At 41.8% G+C, this 14221-nt stretch overlaps 1 protein-coding gene across 4 annotated transcripts in view; it reads right to left on the minus strand.

Moving 5' to 3' along the window:
* Positions 1–3178: 3178 nt before the first annotated feature.
* The window catches only part of meis2a (Meis homeobox 2a), a 79618-nt gene continuing 68575 nt past the window's right edge, over positions 3179–14221 (minus strand). For 2 of the 4 annotated variants that reach the window (XM_026301060.2, XM_026301052.1), the window contains exons 11-14: positions 10673–10731; positions 8771–8881; positions 8214–8312; positions 4874–5012 (exon numbers count right to left, since the gene is read on the minus strand). In XM_026301060.2, coding sequence (XP_026156845.1) covers positions 8254–8312; positions 8771–8881; positions 10673–10731 — 229 coding nt within the window. In that variant the 3' untranslated portion in view covers positions 4874–5012; positions 8214–8253. Of the gene's footprint in view, positions 5013–8213; positions 8313–8770; positions 8882–10672; positions 10732–14221 lie in introns of all 4 variants that reach the window. The other 2 variants (XM_026301069.2, XM_026301073.2) reach the window with 2 other exon arrangements.

Below are 14221 nucleotides of genomic sequence, written 5' to 3' on the forward strand. Positions count from 1 at the left end.
CACTTCAAATAGCTAGTAAGAGTGAAAGAAAAAAAAAACATTAAGACTTAAAAAGGAAACACAACTCGAGTTTAGCCTCTCACTTTATTACCTTTACGGTTTTTGGATTGCGCAAATCAAGTCTGACTTAAATAAAATAAAATAAATAAATAAAAGCAGCCAGTCCCCTCTTCCAGAAATCCTTTTCGGTGGTGCTATAATAAACCATTTTCCCTGGGCTTTATTGATCAGTCACTCTGAGCTAATGTAATTATCCTCATCAATAGGGGGACTGCAGGGAGAATCATTATGTGGTTGACATTGATAAATGATCAGCCAAATGCGGCCCTTTTCTCCCAGGGACCCCCGCCTCTGACCCGCTCACACAGGCCTACATAACGTAGTCATAGAAACACCTTATGGCAAGAGGAGAGAAAACTGCTGAAATGTTTAAAAAAGAAGGGCAACACATACACACACACACACACACACACAGGCCTATATACACAAAACCCAAAAACTGTCCCCCAGAGCAAGCCATTTTGGGGAGAGCCAGCTGCAAAGCGAAGGACACTTATCCCCTGCGTGCGCGTCCATTTTTATGACCACTGTCCAAATCAGCAATTTAAAAGAAAAACAAAGAGCAAGCGAAACTTTTTTTATTTTTTTAAAACCGTGTTTCTCCCTCGCTGCCAGCAGATGCACTTGCGTATCTAAAAATACATATTTGCAGTCCTCTCTCTCAGATCCTACACTACTCTTTACCAGATGCTCCGCAGAGAACAACAAAAAAAAGAGTCTAACATAAGCATTTTTAACATGTTGCCTCTGTAACGCATACGCTTGCGCGTACACACAAGGGGTAAACTGTGTGTGGACTTTTAATATTGTTACACGGGCGATGTGAGCGTCTTCCAGAGGAGCGGGCTGCATTGTGCAGCAGTGCAGGGGGAATATATTCCTTATTTTATTCGTGCAGCAGCAGCCCGGACTGGCTTTGACAGGGAGGAGATGAAGGGGAGGAGTTGTTTAGCTCGGCTGGATCATCCATCATCCCTGTCACACCGAATCGGCAAAAGGAAAGCAGCAGAGGCAATCTACCTTCTGTCTCATCGGGGAAGAGAGGGGCGGGAGAGGGGGGGAGTAGGGAGGGGGGGGGGGGGGGGGGGGGCGTTGGGGGTGGTGGTGGTGGTGGTGGGGTGCTATTAATATTAAAATCCTCTCCATCCACAGTAATCCTCACGTTTTCTCTCTTTTTCATCTGATAATCGCCACACAAAACGGAGAACGTCTTCCTTCCGTTTCAGCCCCAGAATAATAGAGCATTAGAAAAACAAAACGGACTTTTAGGATTTAAATAACCGAGCTGAGAGAAGAAGATGCGCCATTAACCAGACTCTGGTGTCAGACCAGTAAAGACAGAAATAAACTACATTATGTTCCGACCTGGTTAAGGTACGGAAAGAAATGTGTTAAACAAAGATTGTAACTGTGCAGGTATTATCTATAGCGCACGCATTCACACACAACCTGCGAAATATCAAAGCCCCCCCCCAAAAAAGAGGCCATGCTAGGGTGACCATCAGTTAAATGACAAAGAAACATAAATGAAACACTTGATATTAGTTTCACATTTAAAAAGGGCTCCCAAGGTGTCACTGCGATTTCTGTCACAGTAGAGTTTTTAACAGAAACATACAAAAGCCAAGCGTTAAATAAATAAATCCACAGGCCATAGCTACTCTATAAACAACTCTGAGTTTGCAGAAAAATAAAGCCATTTACGTTAGTGTTGAATAATTGCAAATTGATAAATAGCAAATAAAGGTTCAGGTCATATTTAGGCCAACGTTGCAATAAAAAAAAACAAACAATAAACAATAGCTGAAAAAGTCACTTTCTGCAGGCCACAAGAGAATAATAAAATACACAGCTGAACTTTTCAACCAAAATCCCAGCGAGGGCAGTTTGTTTTAGTCTTCTAAATAGGCTATATTAGTATATGTTAAAAACCCCTTATATTCTATAATAATAATAATAATAATAATTATTATTATTATTATTATTATTAGGCCTATTTCTTATAGTCCAGGTCACTATGTTTGTTGATTTACACATAGGACTATTTGAGTGATACACAGCTGCTTGTAATAAAAAAAAAAAAAAAAAAATTAAAAGAAAAAACTGAAAAATAAACCTAAAGTCACGAATCCAGCATAGCAGAGTTTTAAACATCAGTGTGAAGGACAAAAAATATTTCCGCCGGCGTGATGGTTTCATATGTGGTTTAAGGCTATGACTTGGATGGCCGCGGGCAAACACAGGCAAAGAGATAGAAAAGAGAAAGAGAAGATAGCCTATCAAAGCCCATCTGTGTACTCCTGCGCGGCGGTGCCACATGCGGCCGACAGGCGGCGCTGCAAAACGGCAGAAATGAGCAGAGCAGTCCCAGAAAAGGCCAGGCACGGTTCTCACTGAACACTCACACCGGGGACAAATCCCTGCTCTATTGTTTAAACACCAGGTACAGAGTGGAGGGTGAATCTATCTGAACATAACTTACTGTCTGTCCACATTAATGTGACCCTCTACTTTTTTACCTCGGTTGAAATAAAAAAGATTTCTCATCTACATTTTATTAATTCACATTTGTTTCTATTAATAATAAATAAGGGCGTTTTTTAAATAAAAACTTGATTAAATAAATATTCTTTAGAAAACACAATTTATGTTTACCCTGCCTACTTAATTATTTTTCCATTTTTATTCCTTTTTTTATCCCTGAAGGCCATCTCTTTTATTTACCACCACTTCAATGCTGATATAATTTATCATTTTATTTCCTAAGAAGGGTTGGTGGTGTATTTGCTGCGTAGTTTTCTCCCTTTATTTACATTTGACATTTGTTTATCATGAGGTATTTGTAAGTCCAAAAAACTATTTCAACCATAATTTCTAATTGTAGTTTAAAGAGAGTTTTCAATAACCAAATGGGTACTGCTTAAAACAAGCGGGCAAAAGTGGGAATTTAACAGTTGTAATTGTAAAAATAAAATAAAAAACAACCATGTTGCTATAATAATAATAATAATAATAATAATGATAATGATAATAATAAATTAGTCTTACTACTTAAAATGGGAACGAGGATATAAACAATCTCTATAACACAGTTAATCACACAAAAATCTAACAAAAATCAAAAATGAAATATTTATTACAGCATTTGTGACTGAACACCTTTTAAACATTACGTCACAGTCCTCATACAAGTATTTAATGTATTTTTGACAAAGCTTAAGGGAGACGGCATCTTATCATCTAGTGAGGAACACGTGCTGAAAAAGGAAGGAATTCATGGACATACAATATCAATGCCACAGCAGATCTGAAACTAGCAAAAACATTCTTTTTCAATTGAGGTAAACACATAGAATATCTAACATGAAACAATTAATAGACTGAACTCTGTACGAAGTTTGTTACAATATTCTCTCAGCTTTTTCCCCCAAAAGCATTGAGTTCATAATTTAAGTTTTTTTTTCTTTTTTTTTTTGTTGTTTTAGTTTTAGGTTTTTTGGTGCATCAACCATCAAATGCTTCCCCAATGCCACAGAATCAACATTTGTGTCAGTACTGTCCTTATGGCAAGAATGTTGATCTGCAGGAAAAGAAGCGATGTAGGATGTTGCTTTTCCACTATTAAGCTTCCTTCAATAGGCTCTTACCAATGAGTCCAGGGTACAAAAAAATAAAATAATATTAAAATAAAAATGTATAAAACCAACACAATCCAGTGCTTGGGCAATTCAAACAAAGAACTTTTTTTTCCTTTAAAACCTACAGGGCAACATTCATTCATGAACCAAAAAAAGAAAGAAGGGCATGACAAATGTTCAAACTGAATCTTCTGGAGAGATCCGGTGTCATTTAGCAGCCTTTTCCCATCATGCCCTGTCCTTATGTGGAACAGGACCTGATTGCCCTCTGTGGTTTGGAGCCTTTTTGAGATGTTCCATCTTCTTATTGTCTTTTTTTTGTTTTTGTTTTTTTTTTTTTGTTTTGTTTTTTTTTTTTTTTCATAGTGCTGTGCTGCGAGACAGTTTCTCCTCCAGGAAGGAGCACACACAGTGTGAGAGAGAAAATGTTAACCTTTAATTCTAAAACTAGCTCAGGAAACATAAACCATGTGATCAACAAAAAATGCACAAGTTTTAACTTATCTATACTTTTTATACTACAGTAGTTATAACTCTTGGAGTCTGTCTGTTGTTTCTTTTTTAAATCTTCCAGAGTGGATTTTATTTCTGAAGCGTTTGAGCGCGTCACATGAAAGTGTACTGAACATGTTTATGATGGTGTGTGAGTGAGTGCGAAAAGTGTGTGTTTTTGAGTGTGTGCATCTGTCCGTTCTTTGCACACATGTATGTCAAAACATCCTCTGTTGATCTTTACCAAAAGCCCAAGACTTTACTAAGTGTTCTTGTCAGCTTGGTCCTCCGTTTTGCATGAAAGTAAGAAAATTGACAAGTTTAAAAAAAAAAAAAAAAAGAATTATCACAGCTCATCTGGAATTCTGTATCTTTAGTGTCAAATCTGGTCAAAAGGGTTCGATTTTTATTCTTAAAAATAGTCTCAAAATAGGATTTATTGTGGGTTGCTGCTTTCTCTTTTTTTTTTTTTATTGTTTTCTTGTAGCTGCTGTTGTCGTGGTAGCAAAGTTCCCTTATACTACTGGGCGTGGATGTCCAGGCCTTGTCCTCCAGTACTGGGATCAATGGGAGTGAGCAAAGGGGGTCTCTGTGCAGACATGGTCATTCCTGGGTGTGACGAGGGTCCTCCGTGCATCAGCATGGCGTGATGAGGGTGGTGGGCGTGGGGGTCGTTGGGATGGTACATGTGGAGAGGGGGTCCATATCGAAGCTGGGGCGGGTGAGATGTCATCTGATGAGGGTTGGTGTAAGTGGGTGGGGCCATGCTCATGCCCATAGGACCACTCTGAGGTACATACTCCCCTGGCATGACTGGCAGACCTGAGACGGCGGCAAAAAGAGAGAAATGTGTTTAGCTGGTCGATAAAACTAGTTTCTCACCGCAGCTCTGACTTGCCTCTCATCCATTAACAAGTCTTATTTCAGTTTAAAACACACCTTCAACAACTGAGAGCTGGGCAGATTTTATGACACTCTGTTTGTGACTACAACATTTTTACCTTCTACATCTAAAGAGAGACATTATTGCACAGTGCTATTTTAGGCTATGGTGAGTGGTTTACAATGCCCTATAGCGTTGTGGTCAGGTCTCAGGTTGGAAAATGATCCTCAGTCATCCACAGACACTGTCCTGGAGGATGGGAAGAAAACCAACCAGCCGTATTGATGCGAAGAAGTGCTAATATTTTTACAAGACGAACAGTCAATTCCCCAGCTCACTTTAGTGACAAACTGAACAGGCATCCTCTCATGGGGACATGCTTCTGTGAACATATTTGATTTAAAATCTCTTTAAAAAGTTATTAAATAATTTAAGATTCAGCTGTTTCACCCAAAGTGCTTGAGAGCATTTTAAGAAAAACAAAGTACTGCTCTTGATGCATGGAGTGTGGGTTTTGGAGCTAAAGTAGAAAAAACGATTAGGAAACAGCAGCAAGACAGACTAACAAAGATAAAAGGAAGTAGAAAAAGAAAGGAAAGGAAATGGAGGTGGGGTATGTTGATGTCCCTTAAGGTGGACTCCACTTAATATGTGTAAAGACCTCAGCATGCTGGCATCTCTCATACTGTGACAGGACCCAGGTCACAGAGCTAGCTCAGCAGTGCCACTGTTTGGCTTTTCACACGGTTGTTTGTTGTAAACAGAAGAAAAAAAGATGTGTGCGTGCGTGTGGGGGGGTTCCCGGTTCCTGGAGCCTGGGACTGGGGTATTAGCAACATGACTGGTCTAAGAGACTGGACCTTGGGGAGAAACTAGGGAGAGCAGGGGGTCCTGCTGGAGCCAGGGGGCCTGGTTCTGGGATTGGGTCTGGGCTGGCCTGCTTTGTAATGTGAACCCCTGGGGGATTAGAAGCTGTAATAGGAGGGGAGAGGTCGCTGCAAGGTCACTAGGCATGCTCACTCTCTGCATTCCTCCACCTTAGTACACTGCAATTAAGAAATTACACTGGAGGGCCCCAGTAAGGGGAAAAGAAGGACAGAAAGGAGAGAGGAAAACAGAGAAAGCAAAGTCCAAAGATTAATGACTGGTCTCATTGGTTGAAAGCTGTGCCATTTTCTAATACTCACTATTCCTGTCAGTTCATTTGAAATGCACGTGTTTGTCAGAGTAGGTCTTTTAAAACCTCACTACTGGGGTCATAAAATAAATAAATCATTCAGGGGTATGATGGGTGCCCTCACCTCCATATAACCTAGAGCAGCTCCTGTTAAAAGGCCCAGCAGATGTTTTTGACACTGTAAGCTGGTAATCTCCAGTCTTGTAAGCTGCAGTCATTCTGCTAAGTAGATCTGAGACCCCCCTCCTTTATTAACAAGAGTGGTAAAACCATCTGAAGACAATAACTGAGGACAGACTGGGCCTCTCTCTCTCTCTCCCTCTCCCTCTGTCTCTGCATGCCTGCTTCTCTGGCTGGCTGTGCACTTGTGTTATGGCACAGCAGTCCTGCTCAATGGCTGGCCATAATTAAGTACCAAATATACCATATTGTGTGGCTGTGTAATCAAATCAAGAGAGGATAATATTCCTCTGTATTAAGCTATTAATGTAATTGGTCATGAAGCATAAAGTATGTTATGTAATTAAATAGTCTCAAAATTATATAGCCCTATATTAAGAATTAGCCAACCTGAGCAAATGTTGTATCTGTGTGGCTGTTTTAGGGAACATTGCTTCCTGATTCTCCTTTTTTTTCCTGCTGCCATTAGCAAAGACAGGAGGGGATGAGAGAAACGGGTGAGAGACAGAAAGAAACACAGGAAGACAGAGAGAGAGGAAGCAAGGGCTAGAGGGGTGAAATGATCTCTGTCGACAGAATTGCTGCTGTGACCCTCTGGAAAATTCAGTCTCCATTTAAATATAAAGGGTTCTTTTAATCAAGGTAAGTGTTATTATATTGTGCCTCATTGGGCAAGGGAGTTTAGGTGTTAAATAAAATCTCTCCTGCCCTGCTGCCTTTGGGATGTGATATGTCTTGATTTTTCAAATGTCAGCACTGTGGTACTAGCGGGAGGTGGAATGACCAGTTTAATCAGACTGCAGTCATTTAGCTGTGTAGTGATTGTGTGTGTGTGTGTGTGTGTGTGTGTGTGTGAGAGAGAGAGTGAGAAAGATAGTGACAAAGAGGGACTGTATCTATATGTGTGAAAGCGATCCCTTCCTTTTAGATGCAGCCATGCTTGTGTCTACAACCTTACAAATTTATCTCAATGTCTCCCTGCTTTTGTCTGTGAGTCTCAGGTCAGGCTAGTCAGTCCACCCCCCACGCCCCCCCCAAATCGTCTCCCTCCAGTAAAACATAATCAAAACACACAGCCTCCACTTCCCCCCACCCCACCCCAACCTCATTCCTCCCTTTACACAGCTAAAACCAAACCCCTAGTGAAGGATCGGCCATGTCACCCACGGCCCGTATATCTCGCTCAGGGACTGTAATGTACTGCGGTGTTCCCGTCTTTGCATATAAGATAATTTGGGCATCAATCCTCCCCCAGACAGATTTATGTCACTCGGAGGACAGTTTCACTTCTCCTTCTTTATCGCTTCACTGGAGCCTGCTTAATTTCTCCCCGTCAGCCCCTTCCCCAGGAGATGTTATTTTTTCCCTAAATGTCCAACATTTGCATTGGCTGTCCAGGATGGGGAGAGCGATGGCGCTGTTGTGATAAATAAATTTGTGCATGCCATGCCAGGTTGTTTCTTCCCCTCCTTCTTCTGTTGTTGTTGCTGTTGTCTGGCGCCACAAGTCGGGTCCTCTCTGTCCCAGGACAGTTCCCCCCTTTTTCCCAAGTCTTCAATTCATCCTTGGCTACTGACCCCACTTCAACCCTTAAACCATTTTTCTAAGAAAGCCCTGCATGCAAGCTCATAGATGCTGATGCTGGGGAGTAGGTGCTCATCACCTTTTGAAAAATTATGGTAAGAAGGGAAAGGGCTGGTAAAGTGTAAGGGAAATATGGGTGAAAAAAGTAAAAACCACAGCCCCAAAGTGTAAAATAGAAAGAAAAGATCCCAGTACTTACTTCCCCCTTTTTCTTTGCGTTTTGCTTTACAAGATGGAGGTTACATGTAGTGCCATTGCCCATCCATGCCCATATTCATCCCCATTCCACTCATAGGCCCTAGAAAGAAGAGATAAACGCCAGAAAAGTGTCAGCAGGAGTTTGAATCACAGAAAGGTCATAGGAGACCGACTGACAGAGGAAGTGGTTGGTTAGTTTGAGATGGGAAACGACGAGGGTGGCGGAAGAGGAAGATGGTGAAAATAAGTGGCTTAAGTGTTTTCATTTTGCATTTCATGAGCGATTTTCCAGATGTGCCAAATGAAAAAAATAAAAATAAAAAAACAAGGCATACAGGTAGCAGGCAGCCTGAGGATATTGTTGTTGTGTAACACTTGTTAGAATTAGGTTTATGTATCTGTGTCAATTTGTTCTGTACTGAGGTGACTAAATCACATGCTACAAACAAAAGGGTTGGCTTTGATCATATCTGTGATGAATGAGGATAAAACCGGTGACTGGTGAGTCAGACATGACGGGCAGAAGAGAGACAGATGAAGGGAGGTGCACAGGCTTACCAGCTGGTCGGATTCCCATGTGTTGCTGACCGTCCAGCACGAAGCTGCCCATTGGCTGTCCCTCTGGACTGTACGCTGCTCCTTGGCTCACTGAAGGATCAAGAAGAAAACCTGATTGTAGTCAAAACGTGGACATGAAAAAGGGAGGGGGGAAAGAAGAAGAGAAAACACACCAGACAATCAGCAATTGTCCCAGCTCCAGCCCAAACATACTGTAAGACATTGTGCTCATGTTTGTGGACCGCATTGACTGACGCGTGGCATGCAAACACGCATACAGTAAGTCCTCATACACGCATGCAAGCACACGCGCAGACACACAAGCACACACTCGCACACAGTGTGTCATTCAAAACCACACTTACAGGAGATACATTGTTCTCTAACTGAGAGAAGAAGGCATGCAGTTTGACAGGATGGGAAGAATTTCTGCCAGTTAGTTTTATATACACAGCATACACATTTCTTACACAAAACACATCGTACAATGCTAAACATGTAGACAATCCTGAATCTGATTTGCTAGATAAGATTTTATAATAGATTTTTATACTTTTTTTGTAATTTTATTAAAGATAAAGTAGCATCTATTCTCCCAGTTGTATTTGGTTTAGTTTATAATGTTGGTAATGGATTAATGCTCTTTGAAGACTGTAGAAAACAGTATATTCTAGGTCTCTAACAGTATTATCTTGGATAATCTCTAATTCTGGAAGATTAGGGAGACCTGTTAGTCATGCTGTTTTTGTGGAGATTACTAAATGGCACGCATCAGTTTGTCAAATATTCGACACAACTGTAGAGTTGCAGAGTTTCTAAGTGCATTTCATTTTAATCATGGCTCATGTTCATTTCAACAATCTCCACCCAGGTGTGTAGGGACCTTTTAAGATGGGGAACCTGCTAATCAACAAAAACAGCTTTTCCCTCCTTCAGAAAAAGTATTGCCATTTAAAAAATTTTTTTTTTTTTTTGGTCATGCCATAGTCAGTGAAGTTTAGGTTTAGTGACTCATTCCACAGGATCAGAGGTGTGTTTACTACTTAGATTGTGCTTTTTGGAATCTGGCCACAATAGACAAGGGAATGCATTTATAATAATGAATGAATGAATGTACAATAATATGAAGATTTCCTTATTCTGGTTCAAAGAGAGGGAAATTTCCTTTGCTTAGGCATTAAATCAAAACATCAGATCTGATTTAATCTAGGCATCATAGAATACTCATTCTCTGGTTTAAGGGCAGTTTTCATGACTGAAAATACTCTAATTGGCACTGTTAAATAGAAAATTTGACATTCATTACGGAATGATCTTGAATTTTGAAATGTGCTGAATAACTATTCAAGATCAAAATTTTGAACGGGGATACTTGAGGCAATAAAGTAAAAACAGCAGAAAAAAGAGAGGGAACACACCGTCCCACCCTTCCACACCCCCACACCCAACCATCCCCCAACCAGAGACTGCCTAAAAAAGGAGATAGCTCATAAACTGTTGATAGCATTTCTGGCACTCCTCTTGAGTCCAATTAGTAATTCACAGAGAGAGCGCTAATATACCTCTCTTTCCACTTAGACTGGGAAATCTCCAATTAGAGTCAATCAGCAAACAGCCCGCACCAATGCTGAACATATCTCACTGAGAAAATGGAGACGGGGATGAAGGGAGGGGGAGGAAGAGGAAGAGAACAGAATAGAAAGGATTTTGGGGGGAAGTAGATATAGGGTGCCCCTTTAAAAAAAAAAAAAAAAAAAAAAAAGAGAAAGTGGGCTCCAGGCATGATGTGCATGCCAGTGAAGAATTTAGAAATGGTGTCTTCATGCTGTGGAAAGAAAGGGTGAGGAGCAGTACCCTACTGTATGCTGGCTGGGTTGTTCTTTTATGTTTTTTTTTTTTTACCTGCTCGATTTGACTGGTCAATCATGGGCTGTACTATTCTTCTCCTGGCATTAATGAACCTGGCAGAGAGAAAGAAACAGAGAGAAGAGAAAAACAAACGTTAAATCACCCTGCATTCACACAGAGAGAGATTCATCACAAGCAACCACAAAGACAAAACAGTTTTGCATGACTTAATGGCAACATTAGCCACCGAGTCCTTGAGAGAGGCGCTCACAACAAAATAGCAACAAACAAAAGGGCAATTGTGTGCTGACTTGGGAACCCAGTGAGTGATACTTTTAATGTTCCTTATGATCTATTCCCCCCTCTTTTAATAAAGCTTTTGATTACGTTCAGTTGCTATGGGCACCAGGGACACATTCTTCAAGTATTAAGTGCAGCTTGGGCACAAAAGTACCCTCATCGTGGCACATCCCTTTCTCTCTCTCTCATTCTTAGTCACTCCTGCAGCCAGTTGCACAGCACAGACCAACTTTATACGCAATGTACAGTATCCTGACTACAGCTCCTTCTGCAAAACAATGTTATTTCTTCAGTCTTATCACCCACTGGAATTGCAAAGTAAGCTTTAACTTAGCAAAGTGTAGGATACAAATGGTTCCTTTCATTACTGCCCACCACTCCACCCCCACCTCCACCATTCCCCTATGTGGGACCCCCACTCTTGCTGCATTGTAGGGGGTTCTGCTCCCCTTCCAGCTGTCTAGAAATGAGGACCAGGCATGGGCCACTCCATGCTTTCACAAGGTATTGTTATGTCAGTGAGCCCATCAATTAGGCTGTCTGAAGTTTTATCACCACCACAGAGCAGCGAATAACTGCAGCTCCACAAAGCCTCCCCAGCCGGCCCTGGTCCTGTGGCTTTTCCAGTGTAGAGCCAGAGGTCATCTGGAGGTGACTGCCAGCCAGGGGCAACCTTTTTAACTCGGAATAGGATGCCTTGGGCTGTGTCAAACCCAAGCTGGTCACTCAAGCCCAGCAAGCGCTCCACTTTTCTGTCTTTTTTCAACTTTTAACCCCTTTTCTCTCTCCATCTTTCTCTCGTTCACTTTCACATACTAAAAATGTAGCGTGGACTTAGCACTACAGGTACCACCATATGGTTTATATTAAAGAGGGGTTTCAAATCACGTTGGAGCTGTCCAGCATGGAGTCCTTTGCTGGTTCCAAAAAAGTAGAGGAGAAAAAAAAAAGGCCCCACCGCCCTCTTCTAATGTACGGGCCACAGCACCATTGGTATGGCTAAAGAACTGGTCATTAGAAGGAAGGCAGAGCTGGAACCAATTTGGGTTCCTAATCCCCCATGAAGCCCTGATACCTGCCTTTACCTTCTCCAATGAATTTAAACGCCTGTAATCTGCCTGGCTCAAAGTGACATGGTTAAACATACAAAATGCACGGTTGGGAAAAGAGAGATGTGGTGCTCATTTGCCAGGGGGCATCCAGAGTGCAGGTACGCAGGGGTGCCGCGGGGCCCTGAGAAAAAAAGATGAAACACATCCATATGAGCCTAACAGAGAATGAAAGAGGAGGAAGGGAGGCGGGTTGCACGAGTGAGAGAGTTGGATTAGAAATTATATGATTGTAATGCATGATTTGTGATTTAAGGGAGGAATGGGGATTAAGTTTTATTAACTGTCTAAGTACTTTTGATAGAACAAAGGGGACAAAGCATTTGTAGATAGCTATGTTGTCAGAAATGTCTGCAGTGCTTAAGAGAGAAAGACGCTTCCAGCATCAAAACCAGCTGAGCAAGTAAACAGTAAGACATTCCTGGTATCACACTCCCTCTTTATGCTCAGAGTGTAAGGCCTGCCAAAATATATGTGTTGCTTTCTGTCTTTCTAGACACCAAGGGTCTCAAAATCACAACCATGTGCATTCTTACCTATTCTGGGACATGACCATAAACACATAATATCAGGAATGCTCTTTCCAGGTGCTAAATTTGCCCATATGGTTTGAGTGACTATAGAGGAAGCACTCTATGTACTGGAAAGTATGCTGCATGATCAAAGTGTCATTTTCAGATTTCCTTTTGTCCAAATATTTCTTTAAAAACAGTGTTCTTCTTGTGTTTGTCTCTTTTCTTACTGGAAATGTATGAGAGAAGGTTTAGAGTAAAAAGACTGGCTATCAGGGTGTTTGCCCTTGTTGAAATCATACTTTTTCAGTATGAAAGCAGCTCACTGCCGTGTAAACAAACATATGGATATTCAAATATTTTCCCTACCAGCTGCTCCTGAGATGGACCTGTTTCTTGTCAACATCCTCTGTTGGCTAACCACTGTCATATCACACATTCGCCCACCATCCACACACACACGGACACACACAAAGGCTGTGTTTTTGTATGCTAAGCAAGTTACCACAGTAACTAGGAGGGGATGTGGTGCACTGGAGGGAGTGGGGGGTGACCAAGGGCCTCTCTCGTGGCCTTAGAGCACCTTTTATCAGTCTGAGTAAAGCCAATTGAGATTATCAGAGCTGGTCCTGATAACACTGTTTTCCCTCAGCCCCTGAGTTGCTAATGGTGTGTGCTTAGAACAGCACAACCAGGAATCCTCCAGAGATGAAGGCCAGTCAGCTTGGATGGACAGATAGATGGCTGGATCTAAGGACCTAAGGCCCTGAGAGAGGCACAGAGGTTGACCACAGGGGCTCGGAATTCCCAACCACTCGCTAAAACATACGTGTGCACTATAAATCCACACATCGACACCATGGACATGACCACAACCATCGTCAGTGTGTCTGTAGGTTAACCAGAACACAGGAGGCTCACAGGGGACACTAGAGAAAAAAAACCCTCCAACCTAAAGCCCATGTTTTATTATCTACATCTGGTGGTCTAGCTTATTATGACCTGCCTCTGCTCAATGTTAGCGCACAGAAACACCAACACACACACACACGCACAACACTATACACAGAGTACCTCTCAGCATGAGAAGTCTATGCTGTCTTCAAACAAATAATTAAAGACAAGGTTATGGGGTCGTGTGGAGGTCATTTCTTGGGATACAGTTCAGAATGTGTGTGCATTAACCCGGGAGAAAGTGGGAGGGTGGGGGGGCAGTGGTCCATTGCTTAATGTGGCCAACTGGTTTGTTTCAGCCATAAGCATTTTCAAGCTGCATATCAAAAAAGACACTTATAGTGATAAGTGTGCCTTGTAGTGAATGTGTATGCACGTCAGTCAATATGTGTGTATGTGAATGTCAGCACATTCTTCATACACTATTGCCAATTGGCCCACACTAGCACTAAAATGCTACAATGGCATGGCCAGCATGTGTGTATGTGAGCTACAAAGGCATCTCCACTGAAAGACTAAGAACCAATACAGCTCTATTATTATACAGAATGGTAAGCTTACTAGTGCTCAGTGTTGTGACTGTGCACACTGCAGAGGGGAAAAAAACAGGCACATATGAATGATGGAGCCAGGGCAGCAGGAGTCCACTTGACACGGGCTGTCTGCTAGTCTGGATCAACACGGCATCCCTGGTTACTAATATCTGCTCACATGTATGGGGTGGGGGC

This window comes from Mastacembelus armatus, chromosome 22 (genome assembly GCF_900324485.2).
Source record: "Mastacembelus armatus chromosome 22, fMasArm1.2, whole genome shotgun sequence".
NCBI lineage: Eukaryota > Metazoa > Chordata > Actinopteri > Synbranchiformes > Mastacembelidae > Mastacembelus > Mastacembelus armatus.